The sequence below is a fragment of the Pleurodeles waltl genome, chromosome 1_1, assembly GCF_031143425.1.
Source record: "Pleurodeles waltl isolate 20211129_DDA chromosome 1_1, aPleWal1.hap1.20221129, whole genome shotgun sequence".
Taxonomy (NCBI): domain Eukaryota; kingdom Metazoa; phylum Chordata; class Amphibia; order Caudata; family Salamandridae; genus Pleurodeles; species Pleurodeles waltl.
The window spans coordinates 791,700,201-791,719,936 of NC_090436.1; the positions used below are offsets into that span (position 1 = coordinate 791,700,201).

The 19,736-nt window shown below is 46.0% G+C and overlaps 1 protein-coding gene across 1 annotated transcript; it reads right to left on the reverse strand.

Moving 5' to 3' along the window:
• Window positions 1–763: 763 nt before the first annotated feature.
• Window positions 764–7,192, reverse strand: CTSL (cathepsin L). Its single transcript, XM_069228138.1, has 8 exons — window positions 7,090–7,192; window positions 6,171–6,312; window positions 4,502–4,624; window positions 4,211–4,363; window positions 3,740–3,964; window positions 1,982–2,150; window positions 1,786–1,903; window positions 764–1,149 (listed from the first exon to the last, which is right to left on the reverse strand). Exons 2-8 carry the CDS (start codon window positions 6,291–6,293, stop codon window positions 1,050–1,052), a joined length of 1,011 nt encoding a protein of 336 aa, XP_069084239.1. The 5' UTR covers window positions 6,294–6,312; window positions 7,090–7,192; the 3' UTR covers window positions 764–1,049.
• Window positions 7,193–19,736: the final 12,544 nt, after the last annotated feature.

A 19,736-nucleotide genomic window follows, 5' to 3' on the forward strand; every position in this document is an offset into this window, starting at 1 on the left:
ATTTACAGCTAACCGAGAATAAACCAGAATTAAATGCTTGTATTTTAGTAGCCACACTTAAAAAAAAAAAAAAAAGTTAGAAATATAGCGTGATTTTAGCGAGGGCCCAAACTCCTAATGAGGAGTTACCTGCATTACCCATTTTGTAAAAAAACAACACTAACAACGATTCGATATCTGATCGAAAAATCATGGTGTTTCTGTAATTATTGGGCCCTTTAAGTTTGAAAGGAGCTTTGATTGATAACATTGGACTATATAAACAGTCAGTGGGGGAAATACACGGTATTAATCAGGTGTACTGAGAGCACGTGATAGTCCTAGTATCACCTGCACACAAATGACGCACTACGCAAGTGCGTTACTCGGTACTGTTGACTAACCACCACATGGCGATTTTCTTTCTGGCTTTTGAAAAGTGATCAAGCAGGGAGCCAGCTATGAAAATACTAATCTTATTTAGCCAAAAAGAAAATGGGACAGATATTAGCATCGGCTGAGACTAATGTAAAATTACACCATTCGCCCGAGGATGTATAACTAATGTGGATTAACTTGTGCAAGTGGCAAAAATCCTGACGAGCAGCACTGCGGAACTAACCAGCAATAGTGGAAAGGTGATACCAATGCGAGATCACCTCAAAATAAACCAGGTGCCTACTTGCAAGCTAACTTACTCAGCGGAAATAGCTAATTGAGGACCTTCTGTAGTGAGTCAATAAATAACTTTGCAAACAAGGCGGTTGGATACTAGGAGTCAAAGTAAACTAAAAATCACATTTTATTCACCTTACATAAAAAGGTTGTGCAATAAATCAAATAAAAACATTAAAAATTGTAAACAATAGCAGCCAGTGATGAACTGGAAATATACAATTATGTTGCAGGGCAACATTAAGTGGCACTGGTGAGTGAAGTCCTCTCCGTGATTTAACCAGGCCGGGTTCAACACCATCCTTGAATAAAAGGCTGTACATGTGCTAAAATAAAAAATCCCGAGGACTCGAGCCCTGCAGCGAAGGGTTTAGTCACTCCTGTAAAGTCCAGGTTTATACTAGCGGGTAGCTCGCTGCTGTTGCGATACCGCATTGATTTTTCTTGTCTTTAGCCATGTAGATGTAGCCTTTGTTACCCCACGTCTCGTTCCAGCTGAAAGAAAGGAAAACAGTTACAGGTCGCTGTCTGAGAAGATGTGGGCGCTATGCGAAGGGCAGGCTTGAGAAGAAAGTTTAAGGATGCACCTACACTATGCGTTACGCACTAGAACCAACCCCCTACAGAATAAGTATTGGCGCACACAGTTGGGCGAATAAAGTACTCTTCTTCCCCCACAATAGCTCTCCGTCTGGAGCAGCAGCTAGAGGCGCGTTTAGGGTTTGAAAGGATCACTGGTGGCGGCACATGGATTGCGTTCACACCATTATCCTTCACGCCTAAAGCGCCATTTACGTTAAAATCACAATCTGACGCCAAACCTCGTGTCTCCACTCTAAAGTGGTTTGAGTAGAACATGCAAGCCGCCTGCGCACTTGATTCCATGACGTCATATGCTGGTCATGCAAGGACTTCCGGAAGCACCTGCTCGCGCACACATCACCTGCCGAGCATACTATACTGAGGGATGCAGGCTACGAGGGACGTCAGCTCTGTCCCAGCTCACGGATTCACCCTATCCTGTGCGAGATGAGCAGCAACCAGCCAGTGTACAAAGTCGTCCAAGATGTCCTGGGAGTAAAGATAAGGCACAAAACTAGGCCCGCAGCAGCAACGCACCCTGCAGCATACCTGTTCTTCACGATCCAGTATTTCTTGCCATCTTCGTCGGATTTCTCGAACCCGTAACCCACAACCAGAACACCATGGTCCAGGTCTTGACTGCTGCACTCCGGTTCAACATAGATACCTACAAGAACGAAAGGCCCGGTAAGGACAGGCAGGCGTTATATGCAGAACATTCAGTGGCCCAGTCTAAGGGACTCACCCGACTCGTAGAACTGGAAGGACTGGTGCCCGGCATCAATGGCCACAGAGACTGGGCCAACAGCGGCCACTGCCTTCATGAGCTCCTTCTCGTTGCCGCTCTCGATGTCGGTGAAGCCCGTGTCGTTGGCAGAGTTGTAATGAGGATCATAGTGACACTCCTGGTCATCCTAGGGACAAGCAGAACCATACAGTCAGAGCCACCAGACAGCTGCAAGTTAAGTACACACTACAAACATGGCTCTAATACGAGCATTTAACACTGAACTGATCTCAAAAGTAACCTTAAAGGAGGTACAAGATGTGGCAGGTCAAGGCCATGGACCCTAAAAGCCAAATCGGTATGACTGGAAGCCTTAAGTGGATGTAACTCCATTAACAGCAGCCACTAGGGCTTCCGAGACCTAGGCAGAGTCTTGGGACTCCCTTCCACTGGAGTCTCTTGGTTGTATAGTCGTTTGCACACTCAAATACACAGGCTACTGTTGGTGTTTTAATAAATTACTTACATTCTGCTGTTGAGAGATTTTGAACCCTTAAGATTAAGGACTGCCAATCACTTGGGGTAGCATTCCAAACCCATCCTCCTTTGGCCCACGTGAGATTAGACCCAGCCATGTGCAAATCATTCTTGGTCTGCTCCAATAGAACAGCCACCCCGAACTGACAAGCCAGGTTCTCTCTGAACTGGAAAACAAACAGTCTTGGCCTGCTTGGGTCTTCCAAGTCTAGTGTAGCCTGGCTCCAGGGCAATAAGCTGGGCTTAACCCTAGGGGGCATGGTGTGTAAGAGAAGGATGGGTTGGACTGCTACCCTGGCCTCCCAGCGGTTAAACTTACTACAAGCATTCTTCCTTTCATCCTGTATGCTTAAACTAGCGCCTAGGTTATTTATCACACTGCGGCAAAACAGTAGCAAAAAGTGCATTTTACATCCCACGGGCACACGTGTATGTGATTGGAAGGGTCCAAAAACCTTTGAACCAATGTACCAAAAGAAACCGCAGGAACAATGAGATGCACCATGAAGCATATGAAACCAACAGCATCGCCTAAACTAAAGAGAGGCAGCAACTTATACAAGCATTTGCAATGCATTGGGCCTCGCACTTGCTCCAGTTGTAAACTCCTAACTGGACTTTTGCCACACAAATTGAAGAAGAAAAAAAAAAAAAAGTGACGGCGCTATGTAAAATGCAGCGCGATCATGCTGAAATTGAAAACAAAAAAAACTGAGTGCGATAGCACAATGGGAAAAAAAGCACGATTGCGCTGCATGGAAAATAGGTAGTGCTAAAACATGCCTTACACTAATGAAAGCAAGCGATTTTTAAACAGGAAAGACCATGAACAATGAAAGTGACATGCGTGGTTACAAGCCTAAAGAGACATTACAACAGGGACAGGAACCTGTGCGCGTAACCCTAAAGAGTCAAACACATAGGTTACAGGCATGAAGTCTTGCAACAAACAAGATATTAACAAGCAATCCTGAACCAGAAGTATGCGTGCACAAGATGCCAGGCCGTTTCTACGGAATGGAAACCCCAGTATGTTCTGCATGAAGGATGCGATCAGTAAGTGATACGGAAACTTGATGTAATATGGAAAGGGGATAGACCAGAGTCGATGGTATGTCTGTCACGCATCTAAGTTATGTTTAGCTATAAGGAAATGTGCAACTTACAGTAAGGCAACTGGGGCACCAAGGCAGCACCCCACGTGCACATTCGGTGTCTAAACTGAATTAGATAGCTTACCTTTCCAATGTAAGGATAGGCTTCCTCGGAATCAAGGCCTTTGTTGTCCAGTACGTACTGGAAAGCCTGGTCCATGAGCCCGCCATTGCAACCCTGATTTCCTTCAGGGCGGGAGCAGTCTACAAGGTTCTGTTCACTTAGAGAAACCAGGGTACCAGTCTTCTTGAAATGTTGACCTTCAAGAGCCCCAGTGGTGCTGAAAGCCCAGCAGGACCCACACGACCCCTGGAAGAAGGTTGAAAAAAAAAAAAAAACGCGTTAGTAGTCTGCAGAGCACAGTTGCAACAACTTGCTAATGTCATATTGCAGGTGGAGGTCATCCAAGCATTAAAAGCCGTTGTGGAAAATGCATCCTTAAGTAAAGAAATGTGCGACCTGAAAAGTCAAGGCTAAACCAGACTAACAGATTGTTCTAGGTGCTGAACACTGCGCGTGACACTGCACGCGTGATCGTTCCTCCGTATTTCCTACCTGGTCTTTGACAGGAGTCACATAGCCATGCTCCCGCCAGTCTACAGCTTTGGGCAGGGTGAAGAAGTTCGGCTCCAGAAACGTGGATCCTCTGAACTTCCTTTCAGCTTTGTGTTTGTAGCCATTCATGACCTGCCGGAATTCCTCGGTTGGCTGGAAGACAGACCTACATATTAGTCATGTCATATCAGAGCCCGGTTGTGTAATCTGCATCCATGTCCAGTTTATGGGTAAGCAAAATCAAGCCCAGGGGCATACAATGACTGATTTTAGGCCCCCCCGCCAACATACCATGTCACCAAACTGGTTCATCCCCATGCGGAATGTGTGCTTTCCAAGTGTGTAGTCCAGGTTGTGCATTTCAATCATTTTCAGGTTCTTCTCCCAAACCATCCTGCGCCAGCCTTCTGTACTCTACGTGAAAAAAGAAAAAAGTTCATTTACAGGTTATTCTGCGAGAATCTGAGCTCTAAACATTCTAAAATCATGTAGACTAAACCAAACTCAAATTCGGGGTACAAGCTACTGAGCACCGCCCGTAAACTCAGATTTAACAATTACAGTGTGTAGGAGGCGGAGGCGTTACAAACCTCATCAGATAAAGCCACAAGTGGCAGTGGATTACAGACCTGGCCCCCCTATGTGTAGCGGGCGGCGAGGCATAAACATAAGTAGCCTTCTGCACCAAAAAGTTACCACTAATCAGTTTAGCCAAGATGGGGTAAGGCTTTACGTGTAAAGCAACAGGCTTCCACGCAACACCACAAGCGCCCATAAATAGATGTCGCACAAGCACATTAAAGCGCAGCTTTAATCAAGACTGTTTTGTCGACACCAGTGTTGTATGAAGGAGCCCACGCCCGGACTTGCATCAGAATACAACATTCCACCAGTACCATAAATAAACAAAGCAAAAGAGGCTACACTGTAGAAGCCATGAGCGATCCATTTGACTTGGGGCATCTAGCTGGCTGCGTTTATATGGCTTAAAACTATGGGGGCGTGGGGGGGGGGAGAGAACAACCACAACACATTCTTGTTAACCCAGGCAGGGGTTGGAGATTCAGGTGAAACCCACCCCCCCCCCGGGGAATATATACTCCTACTGGGTAGGAAATTTAGGCCTCCTCAGCCATCGCCAAGATGGCCCAAAGCACGCCCAGCTCCTCCTGGAAACTGCAGTAACGTTAGCTCAGGGTTCTGCAGTCAGTAGCTCTGTATTTTGGATATTAAAGTGTTTTTTCAGAGCCCATAATTGCCAAAATATATTTAAAGGGGAAATGCTAAATCACGCGCACTGGGAGGCTCATTACCGATATTAACTTAACGCGAGGGTTATTATGTATTACCCTTGTACAGGCATCTCCCACACACACACACTAGGGCTGGCAATCCTTCACAGCTGGTAATATTGTCTAATGCATAAAACATTTGTAATAGCTCACGGTGATTTTCATTGAAAGTAACTTATTAGTGAAAAAGGCTGGAGATCTACATTAGCTCCCTAATTACCCCGCACACCTGCGACGCGGGAAGCGGCATCCACGGATAGTGGAAAATCGTAACAGGACACCGACAGCTTTTAACCCAAGCATTGCTGACACGACTTAAATAATACTTCATTGGAATACTAACCCTTGCCTTCCCGCTTACCGGCTGGGAAGCAAATATAGCTCACTACCAGTTTACCCAAGCGGCTGAACATCTGACAAAAACAGGTAACCTATGTTTAGGCATTTGGTCACAGAACAGAGCTGACATGTAAAACCATCGAATGTAAACCAATAGGTTTGGAGAGAAGGCGGGGGCACTTTGAGAAGGACTAAATTACATTATCTAAAAATTCGATTTTCAGTGCACTTTTAACACTGTTAATTGGAGTAATACGATTGTGGGTGCCCACCCGTCGAACCGCCTGCCAAAGGAATGCTTTGCACTAGCCCCCTAGAGGCGGACTCACCGGGTGGTAGGATTTGCCGTGCCATGTTTTCCACAGTTCCCAGTGGGAATCGAGGGCAGGGTCCGTTCCTGGGGCTGCAAAGGCGGCGGAGAGGCACAAGCAGATACAGATGTACAGCTTCATGGTTATGGCACCCCTGGACCTGAAGGCAAACAAAACAAATGAAACACGTAGAATAGGGGGAGGGTACGAATAGGGAAATAAACGAGGGGCAGCCCAACCCAGGCAAGGGACCAGGAACATGCAGGAAGGTTAAATCAAGGTAACAGAATCTGGAAACTGGGATAATGGTGGTTGTTCCGCAGAATAATAAATTGTTTTAGTGCGGATCCCTCGGCGCCAACGAGCTATACCAAAAAAAATAAACAAATAAATGTAACCCACACATTACACGGCCACCAAACCAGCATTCACTCTTAACTAGCCAACTCTGCTTGTACATTTTATAAGCGGACCACCTTCCTCGCTCCAGTTCACCGCGACACTGAACGGCTCGGCTACCGTAGAGGCAGGCGTCCGTCTGGTAGAAACCCGGGTTGCAACATTTAATCAAGGTCGAAGTCACACCCCATCCTGGGCCAACAGTGCAGACATAGCGCTGCTTTCCACCGCCGACCTATGCAGACTGAGTGGCGAGTAGAGGGGCTGGCGGCCGGGGCTTGTCAGGGGGGGGAGCGAGCAACTCTGCAGCACAAACCGCAGCCCTGAGCGCCGCTCCTTGAGGAATAGACCAACCCCCGGAGGAAAGAGGCGCGGGTCCGCCCTACAGCTGCCGGCACCGCGAGACTGTCGCTGGACCCGAGGAAGCCTGGCCACTGCCTGGTGGGTCCACGAGCAGAAAACACTGGAGCCCTGCGAGCCAGCAGCACCCCCAAAACACACCGTGCCCCAGAAACATCCACGCCAAGGCCGCGCTCACCTTCTCCACTCGACAGCTCCCGCTGGGTGTTGTTCGGCTGATTTGTGTTTGGAGTCCCTGCGCTCCAGCCCTTTTATGCTGCGTCCTCAGCCCTCTGCCGGGGGCTCTGAACCGAGCCTCGTGATTGGCTGAGGCGGGGCGGACAGTCATGTGATCAGCAAGCGCGTGACTCGGCGCCTTCGTCCGCCTGGTGGGGGGGGTGTTCGCGACATGGAGAGGGAGGGAGAGAGAGACCACGCGACCCAGTGGTAAGAAGCAGGACGAAGCAACACTGAGGCTAGGACTACCATAGCACTAGAAGCAGGTCACGCTATTCCGGCTGATACACGGTCGCCCCAATTAAAAAACAGTCCATCCCTTGGACAAGGCATTTCACACAATCCTTCTGAAGGAGGCACAACCTTTTTTACGGACAGAACAAAAAAACGTGGGCAAACAGATTGGGAAAATGTCAAAAACACTGCTAAAAGCGCAAGAAGGGAAACACCAGCATTACTGTTTTCTGGTGAACATATGTGTTCCTGTTTAGCCAAAATAAATAAATCTTCCCTAAGTGATCCTCACTAGGTTTCGCCCTACCATGAACAAAAAATACATCCCGTGCCCAAAATATGACCGCAATTAAACATTACATGGCATGTTAAGAGTTTGCGGCGGATCAGCATTTCCAAGTAAGAAGACCCTCATTGCCAGTCTCCCAGTCTCCATACTTAATTAGCTATTTGATTACCTTTGAATAATAGCCCATTTGCTGTACCGTGGCTTTATCTGCTGTGCTTACAATGTGCAGGTTTATTGGGGGGGTGGGGGGACGAGGAGCGTATATCCGATGAATGGCTTCTAACGCTGTAGGTATGGCAGTGGCCGTAAGTATGTCACGCAGTTAACTGTGCCTTGTGTTGATTATTCTGCGCTCGCGTGCTGCCGTCCCTCGCACGTCCTGACTCACAAGGCTCCTAAAACCGGGTTTCCGAAGCGGAAGTGTGGCGAGCAGGCACGTGTGACATGAAAACAGCGGAGCCTGCCAGGGAGTGCGGGGAAGCCCGGAACTTCGTGGGGGACAATGGGAAGTGAGCGCGCGCTTCACATGCCAGGAACATGTGTTGTGTGAACAGCACGCAGGGCGGAGATACCATGTAAACAATGCAAAGTTCGTCTCGCTCCTAATAAAAACAAAAAAACACCAAACAGTGGCTCTTCGCTTCTTTGTGACAGCTGAGCAATTGCTAGGAACAAAAATTACGCGGAAAGGATACTTTGCAAACTTTACAAAGTTGTCAATAGGCTTCTGGAAGGAAGAGATGGGGGAGGGAGAAGGCTCAAAACAAACAAGTGCCAATGGTCCGTAGATTTTTTTGGCGGGGCTAATTAATTACACGTGAGGATTATAGGTCTGATACATAGGCCGCCGCAAAAGCCATGGCGTGGAGCTGAAACTATTTGTTTAGCTCAAAACACAAGCAAGGCAAGGCTGTAGTGCTTGGCGGCCGTTGCGTAAACAGACTCGTGGGTCCGCCCTATTGATGAGAGAGAGACATTCCTTAGAGTAAAACAAATGATGCGGATTTCTGTATCCTGATTAGTCCCCTCCTGAACTACCTCCGACTCGGGTCCAGTGCCAATCCATAGAAAAGCGAAAACCCCTTATTTTACGCCCCCATTTGGTGTTAATAACTAGGGATGTGTGTATATGTTCTATAACACCAAGCCTGTTAGATAACACGAAGTCCTCCCAGCCCCGCCCCGACTGACCCACATGTCGGCCGGAGACAAAAGGCAGCTGGAGTGTGACCCTTGACACGTCCGAGCTTTTCTGCGTGACGCCGCTTGGAGGACCTCTGAAAGCAGATTCTCCAGTTTGTGTGTTTTTTCTGCTTTTTAAACGCACAGCTATTGTTTATGCTGGTAGATATTGTCAACGCTAGAGTTTGACATCTGCACTTGTTGAAACATCTATCTTTAACTGGCACACTGCTTCGTAACCTCAGCAAATAATTTACTAAACATTCAGGGTTTGGGTTGGAAGTTGCAGGATCAAATTACAGTTTCAGAGGCACATTTTTAGAGCCCCACTTCACCACCCCAAGCCAAGGTGCGGCTTAAGGACCAGAACTGCCGATTTAGTAATTACATAAACAGGTTCAAGCCCCTGCGTCGGCTCCACATGGTGGGCAACTTATTTAACCTCCCCGGGCCTACAAATTAATTTGACCTTGTGTTACGTAATTTGGCGCTCATGTAAATGACTCCAATGACCCCGGGCCGAGTTCGCACTTTGTAAAACTGCAAAAGACAATTAACAAGCATTTACAATGCAACGGGTCTCGCGTTTGCTCATGTTAGAGCTGATCGCGTTGTAAACTCCTAAGACTTTTCACCTATCGGGATAAAGTGCATTTATGTACACAACCCGAAAAAGTGAATTTAAGTATGTAAAGCGCTCGACTTCTGCCAAGCGAGATCGCGCTTGTAAATTAGAGAAAAAGAAGTCCACGAGCCCGATGGAAAACAGCGAGCCTCGCATGTTTTCTGTACTTGGTCGCTGCGCTCGAGGAGGGCTAGCCACCACAAAAGGCATGACATATGCGTGCCTTCGACTAATGAAAGCAAGCAGATTTTATTAGGCAAGCCCACGAACCAATAAAAAACACTGACATGAAGTTGACAGGGCTCCGAGCCCTTTTCTAAATACAAAAGCGTCTCGCTGCAATACGCATGCGCGAGCGCATGCAACGCAGTTCGACCCGAAAAAGTGATGGTAAAAATGCGATTTGAAAGTTGAGTCACACGCATTCCTCCCATGTAGACATGAAGGGTACGACTCTGTTGTGCCTTAGCAGATCTGATGGGGGATTTTAGGTTATCATGTGCATATGACACAAGCACTGCATATATATTGCCAGAGAAGTCTATGGGACGTTATAGCGCCTTACCTTTGGCTACCCCAGAAAAGACACCTTTTGATGACATGACTTACTTGCTGATAAATCTCAAAGTGTCCTATTTGGAAAAGTCACAAATAGGCCTAGATCCAGCATTCCGGAGTTGTGCTGGCAATGAGGATGCGCGGCGGGGCTCAGCAAAAATCTACCCGTGTTTTGGGCAATGGAGTGTTTTAGACAATGAGAATATTTGTCCCATAGGTAGCATGTCTGAGAAGAGAAAGCTACATAAACATTGGTTCTATGGGAATAACATATCTCGGTTGTAATTTCTTTGTCTTTGCCACAGCCCTGCAGCTAGATTGATATGTAAACAATTATTACATGATCACAGCATACTGCAAGGGTATTGACTAGTCAAAATCAGTGGATCAGATTCACAAAGGGAACGGTTTGTATGGAATACTATGCATGTGCGTATATGTATGTATGTTTGCAGTTGTGTGTAATATTCTGAACATACGTTATTTACAAAAATTCAGACATAGAAACATATCCAAGTGTGGATTTACCATAGCACGCCCATTTGCAGTTATGCAAATCATGGAGAGTGTAGACAGATACCTGAAACTTCAGACGTAACCCGGTTACACATAACGTTATGTTCATAGATTACTGTACAATTGTGTATGAGAAATAGACGGAATGTTAAGCCTATGTTCAGTAAAATCCAGGAAGTAGGAAATAGGGAGAATAACACCTCGACACAATTACAAACACTAGCTATCAATAACAATCTGGTGCATATAAATGCAATCAAAACACACAAACTCCCCTCTTCCTCTTGCGCTGTGCATCCTCCTGGGCCCAGAGTGCTACTATAACCGTCAGGATGTCGACCATACCACTCAGGAGGAAGAGGAACTTTGTAGTTGACCACTATTGGAACCCACATGGTCTGTTTCCACATGCCCTAAGTGGAGAGGATACGCAGGCCTGGTTCATGATCTAATTCACAAATGCATTGTGGGTGGAGTTATGCAGCACGAGGAAAACGAAAAAGAAAGTGCGTGATGAGTGGTGGTGTATCAAGGACAAGATAACCAGGATACTGATGTCAGCTGTTATTTCTGACAGAGGAACAGGACCATGCATATGAGTCTTCATCACGGAGAGCATATCCATAATACCATGCACTCCCACGAGCTGCATCACCTTCCAGTTCCAGGGACCTCCATCATCTGACCAGGTAAGGTGCATATGTGATTCAGTGTACCAAAATATTCCAATCCCTGGCAATGTCATCATTACTATAAACAACATGCAGCCCTTGACCCACACAAAGTCAAAGATAACACATACAGCACAACACACATACTCAAATGTAACAACCCACTTGAATATTCATCTACATTACCAAATAAGGACAACAAATAAAAATGTTCACAACAATCTCATTCATTCCTCTCAGACCCAGTGCATGCATCTTTGCAAGGTTCAGTGATAGTGACCACCCACAGAGTGGAAGGAGCACAGGCTGGACTGGCACAGTTGGCCATCCACTGAGCCGCATGTTTGCAAGCAAGTCTCCGAATCTCACACACTTCACCAAGTACCTTACATACAGGTCAAACTACACCCAGCATTATCAACCACACACTCCGAAAGGGTGCCAGAAACCCAATGCAGATCAGAGCACTTGTTGGCCTCATCAAGGGTGTGAGGCGTTATATAAATGCAACAACAGAGGAGCAGGATGTCTATATTTTTGTGTTACCCTGAAATTTAAATTTCTACTAATTATGAAAATGGAAAAACGGGTATACATTTTAGAAGGGCAAGGCTATGAATTAGAATGAGCAACTGTCTGCAGTCTAAAAGAATATATTGAGCTCAATGGGAAGAGAGAAGACAGGAGTGCAGTGGGTAACATGGGGCAGACGGATTCCCTCTTGCTCCGCCTGGACACCAAAGCATCAAGAGCCCCATTTTTATCACCCTCTCTTCCAAGGTACCAGCCTACCTAGGGCTTGAGGCATTACACAGTTAAGGTTCACCTGACTAGTGCTTGTCTGCCATTTGGAGCCATCAAGAGGATAAGAAGGGCTTAGGGTGCAAAATCCTGCTCAAAAGTTGGTATCCTTCGGCTTAGCATTAGCAGGTGACACTTGGCTTTTAAAGGTTTTTTAGGTATCCCACCCCTTATCTGGCCCCTGCGAAGCCTATATACAGCAGTAGACACCATGCCTGTCACTAAGAAAAGAGAAGCTGCGTGGCTCTTGATTATGCCACCAACAGGAATTCCGACCATCTAGTATATATATATTTTAATTGACACTGTTCGTGCCTTGTGCATGTTGCCCTTTATTTGGCTGGGCCATCTATGATTACCCCACCTTTTGCTGTGAAGACATGCAGCCTACCATTGCCCCACTGTCTCGCTTGGTGCTATGTAGCTATCAATATATTATAGCCTACTTCCCTCCCAACCGGTCTGCCCTGGTCTTTTAACAGAGCCCTTCAGTGGTTGTGCCTCTGTTTGCTTCTGGGTGGACCCTACACAATATGTACCCTGGTTGTTTAACAGTGCCTTTACATGCTTGGTCTCTGTGGCTTCTGGGTGTATCCCATTTGACATATATAACAACACTGCCTTCATGTGTTGGGTTTCTTCCTCTGGGTGTGCTCTATCTAATATACTCCCTCATAGATTCTACCTATCACTATTCTCCTCATGTTTTCATGGTATCAACTATAGAAACCGACCACCGCTAAAGTGGGAGGCATGTGCAGCTGTATCTTTTCCTACACTCTCTACAGCACCCACTGTTTATGTGCAGCAGTATTGGCCGCCATATTTGAAGCACATATTCGAACTTCACACACATCACCTACTACTTCCGTTATTGAACACATTGGGGCTAATTCGGAATACGCCGGGCGGCCGGCGCCGCCCGCCGGGCGAGAACCGCCACTTGGCAGCTCTGCGGTCAAAAGACCGCGGAGGCCATTCTGGCTTTCCCGCTGGGCCGGCGGGTGACCGCCAAAAGGCCACCCACCGGCCCAGCGGGAAAGCCCCTGCAACGAGGAAGCCGGCTCCGAATGGAGCCGGCGGAGTTGCAAGGGTGCGACGGGTGCAGTGGCACCCGTCGTGATTTTCACTGTCTGCTAAGCAGACAGTGAAAATCTTTGTGGGGCCCTGTTAGGGGGCCCCTGCACTGCCCATGCCAGTGGCATGGGCAGTGCAGGGGCCCCCAGGGGTCCCACGACACCCGTTCCCGCCAGCCTGTTTCTAGCGGTGAAAACCGCCAGAAACAGGCTGGCGGGAAGGGGGTCGGAATCCCCATGGCGGCGCTGCAAGCAGCGCCACCATGGAGGATTCCCTGGGCCAGGGGAAAACCGGCGGGAAACCGCCGGTTCCCTTTTTCTGACCGCGGCTTTACCGCCGCGGTCAGAATAGCCCGGGAAGCACCGCCAGCCTGTTGGCGGTGCTTCCGCTGCCCTCCGCCCTGGCGGTCATAGACCGCCAGAGTTGGAATGAGGGCCATTATCTCCAGCATCTTGTCACCATACACACGAAAAGGCGTTAGAACCCCCATTGCAAATTGGAGCACTCCGTGGCTTCACGGGTGTATGAAGTGCTTCATAAATGCTAGAATACAATGGATTGCCTAGCCATGTACATGTCACAGTAGAGTCAGTCTGAACCGAAATCAACAGATAAGCACCTCAAGGTATAGCCGCTGCTACGACTAGATGTCGCAAACACCCATCTCTTTGCCAATCTAACATAGTCCCAGTATATGTAACCCCACAAAAAGAATTCCCACATGCAATAATTACATGTAGTCTGTCTGTCACCACTGCAAAACCTTATTTTCAGCTGCTCAGACGCTTGTCACCGCATTTACAACTAAATATCACCACACTACAGGTTTGGTACACTGTCACTTACAGGTACTTCAATGTTTCTTGAGAACATACTACCTCGTGCAATGCATATCTCACACATATATGATGTCAGTGAACAAGTCCTGTGTATATATTGTCCTGAAACAAATCACACCCTTGTGATATCCATAACTGGTGTCGGTGAAATAACATGGATGTTCCAAGATGCCAAAAATGGTCAACTTCCAACACAGCCGTACAGTGAAAGACTGATGAAAATTCCTATACAACATCAACGCTAGCCAAATGAAAAGTCACAGACTATGGGTTTCTGATGACTATACACAATCAACAACAGTATACCTGTCAGTTTTCCTTATGTCAGTGTAAGTGATGAAGGACCTGACATTGACATGTCAACAAATGTAACCCTGTTGTATACCTTATGCAGAAAATACAGTAACGGAAGTGGCCCCTCTGTGTCAGTATCAGCCAGGAAAGACAGCACATAGTAAGTATGAGCCTTGCACCATGTAGACGTTGCACCTACTCCACCTGTATGCACCAAGTATTATCATTGTGGGGCAATGTGTTTGTTCACATCTGCAGCCACTCAACGTTTAGTGGTAAATATCCGTGACCCACCCCCCATGTTGTATGAGGGAGCTCACTGCAAACAGTACAGCAACCATCTGTCACCCATCAATCAGGTGAGTCTCTATTTCCAAGGCTTCAGCAGCACTATGTGTGCTCATTCAGTCATTGTGGACTGACAACATCCTGTACATGTATGTAGCTGAAGTTGTTTGGCAGGATTTTGGGAAGATAAGTCACATGTGACATCGTATTCTGTGCCATTTACCTCACATGCTTTTCTACTTTTATGCAACAGGTATTTCACCGAAGTCCACAAGTCCACCACCCTCTTCTCACACCATTCAAGAGCAGCTAACACCATGCGGTTCGCCCACACAGCCACACAGCAGCTATGGATGTTTGTGTAGGCTGGTCTCTGAACACCATCTACTAGTGCTGGTCAGGATGATCCCATTCCCTACTGTCCTTACTTTCTCCTGTTTGCCCACACCACAGTGTCATCTACATGATGACCATAGTCATCTCTGGGTGAACACTAAATCTCCTTCTGAGGACAAGCCTCCTCCTCCTCCTCTTCTGGAGGGTGCCTACCCTGAAGCTGAGGTTCTTATCTCCTCTCTCTGAGGTTCTGGAAGGGGAAGGACCATCAGTACAGTTGTTTATGTCATCATGGGAACAGTAACAATGATCATCATTCATTTAACAGTTGAACAATACATTTCATTTACATATCGGAGGGATGGATGTAACACAGGCCACATTGTCCAAGGGATAACTGAGTCTAATGGTCAACATGACTATCCTGGGCATTTATCTCCATAGCACATCGCCAGCTACTATACCTAGCCATGTGACGGACACATGTTGTTTTTTTCATTCCAAAACACATAGGAATGCATCCCTCCAAAGCAGTCATGTCAGCATAAATAAGTATAGTATGCCTGTATGATGTCAAACAAATGACAACACAGATATGATGTAGATATTGGTACAAAACATGGCGTCACACTGAATGCCATGTAAATTAGTATACTAGGCTATAAAGGGAAATGCACTTACCTCTATAATTTTACTAGTGCACCTCCGGTTGAGCTACAAGGTCCAGCTAGGCATTCTCCAGGAGCCCATGCTGCAGCAAGGTGAGCAAGGAAGGATTTTAAGTTTGTTGCAGGGGGCATCGCTCCAGGATGTCCTGAGCCTTGATGCATGAATGACAGCAGTAAACCTCTCAGCACTTAAGGGCCTCTGTGGTACACCTTCCAGCATTTAAGGGCCTTTGTAACTTTTTGATTGGCAATCCCGACTACTGTGCAGTTCCTAGTGATACGATGCCATATTGGCAAGCAGACACTCTTTCTCAGTGGGGCTTTGACTCTCCCATAATGCTGAGGGTGCCTTTTGAGAGCCCCGTACATATCCTATGATCTTTTTTTGTTTGTTTTTCAATATGAATAAGAACAACCGCACAAACAGTACATCAATTGTCCCAATTGGGTCCGAGCAAGAAGTGGCAAGTATCACCATTAGTTCACACACGGGCATCAGTGAGGAACTTTAAAATCCTTAGTAAAGGGGCAGAAGGGACATGAACACACGACCCAGAACAGGGCACAAACTGGAAACCAAAAATTAACCTGAAAAATACAGTAAACTAATTGGCATAGTCAACAGATGCAACAATGCTCTGACTGCTACCGTCAGTCACACAAAACACATTGTATGCGTCCTCAATGGTGATCAGCAGTTGACGTGTATAAATCATATGGCCATATCCATGCTAGCCAAGAAAGACCCTAAATTAGTTGTGAGTCTCAAATTTGTAAACCTAAAGAGATATAGCTTATCTATGTTGAGTTGGATCAAGGGACAGTGGGTGAGAGATTGTTCAGGAGCATAGCGCAGAGGGCAAGACATTCCATCCCAGGCTAGTTGCGTGCTGGTGACTGAGTTAATTTCTTTTCAGCTACTCCACAGAATTTGACCAAGCAGTGAACTCAGCAGGGTAGGGTGTGCATCGTCCTATTCATTTGCCAAATGAGCCATAAATGAAGGGGAGGGATGTAGCCGTTAACCGGCAGATTGTGCTTGTGCGCAGTTATAGTAGAGCTCAAAATTGGGCGCCGTCAAGCCTCCCTGTTCTTAAGGCAGCACTAATATTTTCCATCAATTCTTGGTTGTTTGCCTACCCATGCTAGTGTGACCATGATGGATTTTAGGTTCCTAAGAAAGTGTTTAACTGTGTGGGGGGTGGTAATATGGTAAAAACCGGTACAGCAGTTTAGGCAAGAAAATCATTTTTACCAGGGTGAATCTACCTATTAACGACAGGGGGAGGCTGAACCACCTTTTAACTTGTTTTTCAGTCATAGTCATGGCTGTCTCATAATTTCGTGTTATAACGGTACCTCTGTCATGGTTTATCCAAGCACCAATATATTTAATGGATGGTTAACACCAGGGAATGGGAAAGTCAGGTGTGCAAATGTTAGTGCCAGGGATTAGTGGAAATATCGTTGACTTGTTCAATTTAATTGCAATTCCTGATAATGTATTGAATATTGTAAATTCTCTGAAGATTGGGTGTAAATGTAGATGTAGGGCGATGCCATCAGCATGAACAGTTATAATGAGTTTACAGAGAGGAAAGTTCAGACCTCTATTTGCAACAAGGTGTTTCAACTTGTGTATTAGTTGAAAAAGGGATCTCAAATTGTGAGCAGTTGATCTGCTTGGAATTAATGCTGCTTGGTCGGAGAGGACAAAGTCAGGTAGTAATAGCAGTAACCTATTAGCTAAACCTTTAGCATGGATGTTTGCACTTGTATTGCTGAGGGAAATCAGTCTGTAGGATTTGCAATATGATGGGTGTTTACTCAGCTTTAGTAGAGTTATTAGTATTGTCTTCCAAAGTGAGGGAGGAAGAATATCTGCATCCTCAGCCTCTTTATATACCTGCAGCATTTGGGTGTTCAAAATGCAATAGAAAGCTTTATAAAACTCCCTTGGTAGGCCATCATTCCAAGAGCTTTATGGACATACTAGAGATGACAGATGTTATTTACTCAAATGTGATAGGTTTAGCAAGAATTTGTTGTGTGCCCTATCTAACCAGGCCAGTGCAATGTAATTGAACTAGGTTCGATAGTCAATAACAGCCGGGTACTCACTGGGGAGTATAACCTGAAGCAATAGGTTATAAATATGACAATATATAATCCACTTCATACAGCATTGTACCGTTGTCACTTTCTAACTGTAAGCAGACCAAGGATGATGGCCAAGTGCAGCCAGGGTTCTACCCGGTCTCTCTCCATTTCCACAGATACTTTTACCCTGGCATATTTGTGTATGTGTTACAGTTCCTGATTAGCAACCTCTGTTTAGTCCACCAGCTAGGTCCTGATATCGGCTAATGTGTGAGGACTGGAGAATTGCATATACTATACCCCCAGAGAACGTATTGCCACCTGAACTTTATCTAGCCGTCCACTGTGAGCCCAACATAGGCTGTGTTGTTTGGTGATGTTGTATTGCCTATGAGGATTGTTTGCCCATGGATAAGTTTGAATGGAGTTCCGAGTTTTATAAGAATGGCAGTACCTCTCACATAAGATGAGAACATAGCCTATGCTCTGTAACTGCTCCACTTTGAGGGATAGTGGGAGGCTGTGGCGGTAGTAAGGTGTGTTTCCTGAAGAAATGCTACATCAATCTTATGACTGTCAAAATAGGCTAAAATGTGTCTAATTTTGCTCCGGCTGTTTAGCCCTGTTACATTCCATGTTAAAAAGTGGATGGTGGCTACCCCCTTACAGTTTCCAATCTGTGAAGAAAGATAGTGCAAAGTAATTGTTGTGTTCCGTGTTGCGGATCATGGTGTGCAGCCTGAAACATAAGCCATAATCAGGGCCATTGGATTTATGCATCAGGGGAGGGTCAAATTATGCGGCACGGTTGAGTAAATTATGCGGCAAGAAAAGGCAAAATAGGTGGCCTATTTTGTGACAGTATTACTTCATTATTTAGTCGTTTTAAAGCTTGTTAACACTGTCTGGGCATTAGTTGTATCTCAGTACCAGTTTAACACCCATATATAGCAATAAACTGCAGAAAGGTGACCAGTCAACCTTTGCAAAGGTCCTTTCACCGCACTGCAACACATGTTGCTGCATTTTTAGTAACTTTTTAACCCTTTGATCTAGAAGAAAATTTTTTTGTTAAAATCTGCAGACTGTGCAGCAGATCATTGATTGTTTGCGGCAAGTAGAGCAAATCTAAATATATGTGAAAATCACTTCTGTCGCACAATTGCATAATTCCACTGGCCCTGGCCATATTACGGTTATGTGCCATGTGGTTTTCAAGTTGTTGACCCTGCATGAAATACCTGCATAAAACCCGCTGCCCACCTACACTAGCAACCCCAACCAGCCAGTGAACAGCGCCCAGAGAATAGACAATAACCAACTCCATCTTGATCAAGTAACACCCCGCTGCATAACATACACGTTAAACCCATTAGAGGAGGTCACCCTGGGAGTTCAGAGTCAGCAAACTAACACCCTCTCTGAGGGGGTGTTTGATGGGAAGGGATATTTTGAAAAGACTGTGTGGGGGGCATAAGAAACATTATCCATCAGTAGTATTAAGCCATCAGTTTAGGGTAAAGAAACCATATGTGCATCCAGTATATATTTGTATAAACTCGGTTCTGGAGATAATCATCTGGACACACACTGTTACCAAAAATAGAGACTAGGCATTATATCTTCAATCAATGCCACTTAAGTTTTTGTCTGGTGGGCATGAGCCACAAGGAGAGCTTGCATTATTTGTCAACAGAATCTGTTTTATAAACGTGTTGGCACTTTGTGGTGTCAAAAGCTTGTTGCGGTGAGTGTTTTTCAGTCACACTGGATAAATTATTGAGTACTGGATACCAGACTGCCGTAGCTTCTCTTTGAGGGACAAATATTCTTCATTTGCCTCCTAGACCACCAAGATGAAGTCTGGAAAGATTGAAATAACATTACCTTCACATGATAGCATTTGCTTTTCACTGAGCTAATCTGAGGGCAGTGTCTCAGCCTCTAAAGTGGAACAGCCGTGCCAGGGTAAGGTAAAGGGAGGCGTCACAGGGTACCATGAATCTGTTCCATTGCAACTAGTGGGGAGAAATTATCAGCTCCAAAAAAGCATCTTGAGAAGTGCCTCAACATAATCCGCCCTGTTGCCAGCATTCATAGTTTCTGAGATGCCACCCAGGCACAAATTGTT

Coding starts and splice junctions, on each gene's coding strand:
- CTSL (XM_069228138.1), bottom strand. CDS start 6,293: ATGAAGCTGTACATCTGTATCTGCTTGTGCCTCTCCGCCGCCTTTGCA. Junction 1,904..1,981: donor CTTCCAGTTCTACGAGTCGG/GTGAGTCCCTTA, acceptor TCGTTCTTGTAG/GTATCTATGTTGAACCGGAG. Junction 1,150..1,785: donor TACTGGATCGTGAAGAACAG/GTATGCTGCAGG, acceptor CCTTTCTTTCAG/CTGGAACGAGACGTGGGGTA.